At 36.1% G+C, this 1,616-nt stretch overlaps 1 protein-coding gene across 1 annotated transcript in view; it reads left to right on the top strand.

Annotated features, from left to right (window-relative positions):
* The window catches only part of LOC103460770 (zinc-binding protein A33-like), a 1,579-nt gene extending 922 nt beyond the window's left edge, over nucleotides 1–657 (top strand). Inside the window, exon 3 of the mRNA XM_008403072.2 lies at nucleotides 4–657. Within this exon, the coding sequence (XP_008401294.2) occupies nucleotides 4–591 (588 nt within the window). The 3' untranslated portion in view covers nucleotides 592–657. The remainder of the gene's footprint in view (nucleotides 1–3) is intronic.
* The last annotated feature ends 959 nt before the right edge of the window (nucleotides 658–1,616 follow it).

Genomic DNA, 1,616 nt, shown 5'->3' with positions numbered 1-1,616 from the left:
CAGGCCAAACATCTGGGCAACCTGGCCTTCAACATCTGGAGCAACATGGAGACCATGGTGACCTACACTCCTCTGGTTCTGGACCCAAACACGGCACAACCATGTCTTCATCTGTCTGATGATCTGACCAGTTTCACTGGAGGAGAGAAACAGCAGCTTCCGGATAATCCAGAGAGGTTTAGGTCATGGTTTATTTTGAGTTCTGAGGGTTTTAACTCAGGGAACCACAGGTGGGATGTTGATGTTAGAGACAGTAAATACTGGATACGTGGTGTGTTAGAAGAGTCTTTAGAGAGGAAGGGAGCCATAATGTCTGGATGGTTGGGTATTGAGTTATATGAAAATATATTCTCAGCACATTCTCTACCAGCTCCTTCCACTCGTCTCTCAATCCAGAAGAAAGTCCAGAGGATCAGAGTGAATCTGGACTGGGACACAGGAAAACTGTCCTTCTCTGATCTGGATACTAACAMACACATACACACCTTCACACACACCTTCACTCAGAAGATTTTTCCGAACTTCGGCAGTTATGATAAAACATTAAAGATCCAACCGATGAAGATCTCTGTGATCAAACAGCAGCTCTGATAATCTCAGCATGAAGAACAAATTAATCCTTATTGATCAGATGATTGATTGGTTTTATGATTGATAGTTTGCTGGTTTTGGTGAATTTATTATTTTTACTTTTAAAGTCAGGAAACTGGAGATGATCTGATCATCTGCGTTCTTCATATCTTTCTGTGTTTTCTACTTTAGACACAAATCAAAATATGTAAATACAAGGATTTATTATTCTTGAAAGTTTTTGATTTCAGCATCTGGACATATAAAAATAATTAATTTTCTTTTGTTTTAGGCTTTATTGTTTGTACAAATGAGCTGTTTCTGACCCAAACTTGAAGTTATTTTATGTTTTTGTTCATTTTGTGAGAATTTCATGTAACAAATATTTCAGCTGCTTCATGGGAACAAATGATTATTGTTCATGTCTTTTAATCTGAAACAGCAAAATAAACCAAAAACAGGAAAAGTTGTAAAGTTACTTGGGATTAATGGCCTCAGAGCATCCATCCATCCATCCATCCATCCATCCATCCAKCCATCCATCTTTTCCAGGCTTCGTATTTAAAATCTGTCATAAATTCATGGTAAACTTGTGTTTTTATTCACTCAGGTTTGTTTTCAGACTGTTGGCCCAACAGTTGATATAAATAAGGCTTTCAGTTCAGAGAGAAAAAATAACCAAATGTCAAATGTTTGGTTTCTGTTCTCTCCATTTAACAGTAAAAACAAACCTTAGATAATAACTGCTGTTAGCTGGAAGGTTATAAATAGCAGTGCTGGATTTAAACGGAAAAATATTTTTACAAGATCATCCAGTTTGAACCAGAATCCACATACCCTTTAATCACAAAACAGAAAAATTGGATAAATAAGACATTAAAGAAAGCAGAAAATGTGAGAAAATTAACACCTAACCGTATCTGATTTCTCATTAGAAAAGTAATTATAAAAATTCAACCAATTAGAGGCTCCAGAATAATCAGATTTTRGCAGCAGCTTCAGTCACAATCAGGTTTTTACTCCAAAGTSAAAATCAAATKTTAGTC

This window comes from Poecilia reticulata, unplaced genomic scaffold (genome assembly GCF_000633615.1).
Source record: "Poecilia reticulata strain Guanapo unplaced genomic scaffold, Guppy_female_1.0+MT scaffold_288, whole genome shotgun sequence".
NCBI classification, from domain to species: domain Eukaryota; kingdom Metazoa; phylum Chordata; class Actinopteri; order Cyprinodontiformes; family Poeciliidae; genus Poecilia; species Poecilia reticulata.
Note: the sequence above shows the minus strand (reverse complement) of the source record. Positions and strands in the feature narration are given on the sequence as shown.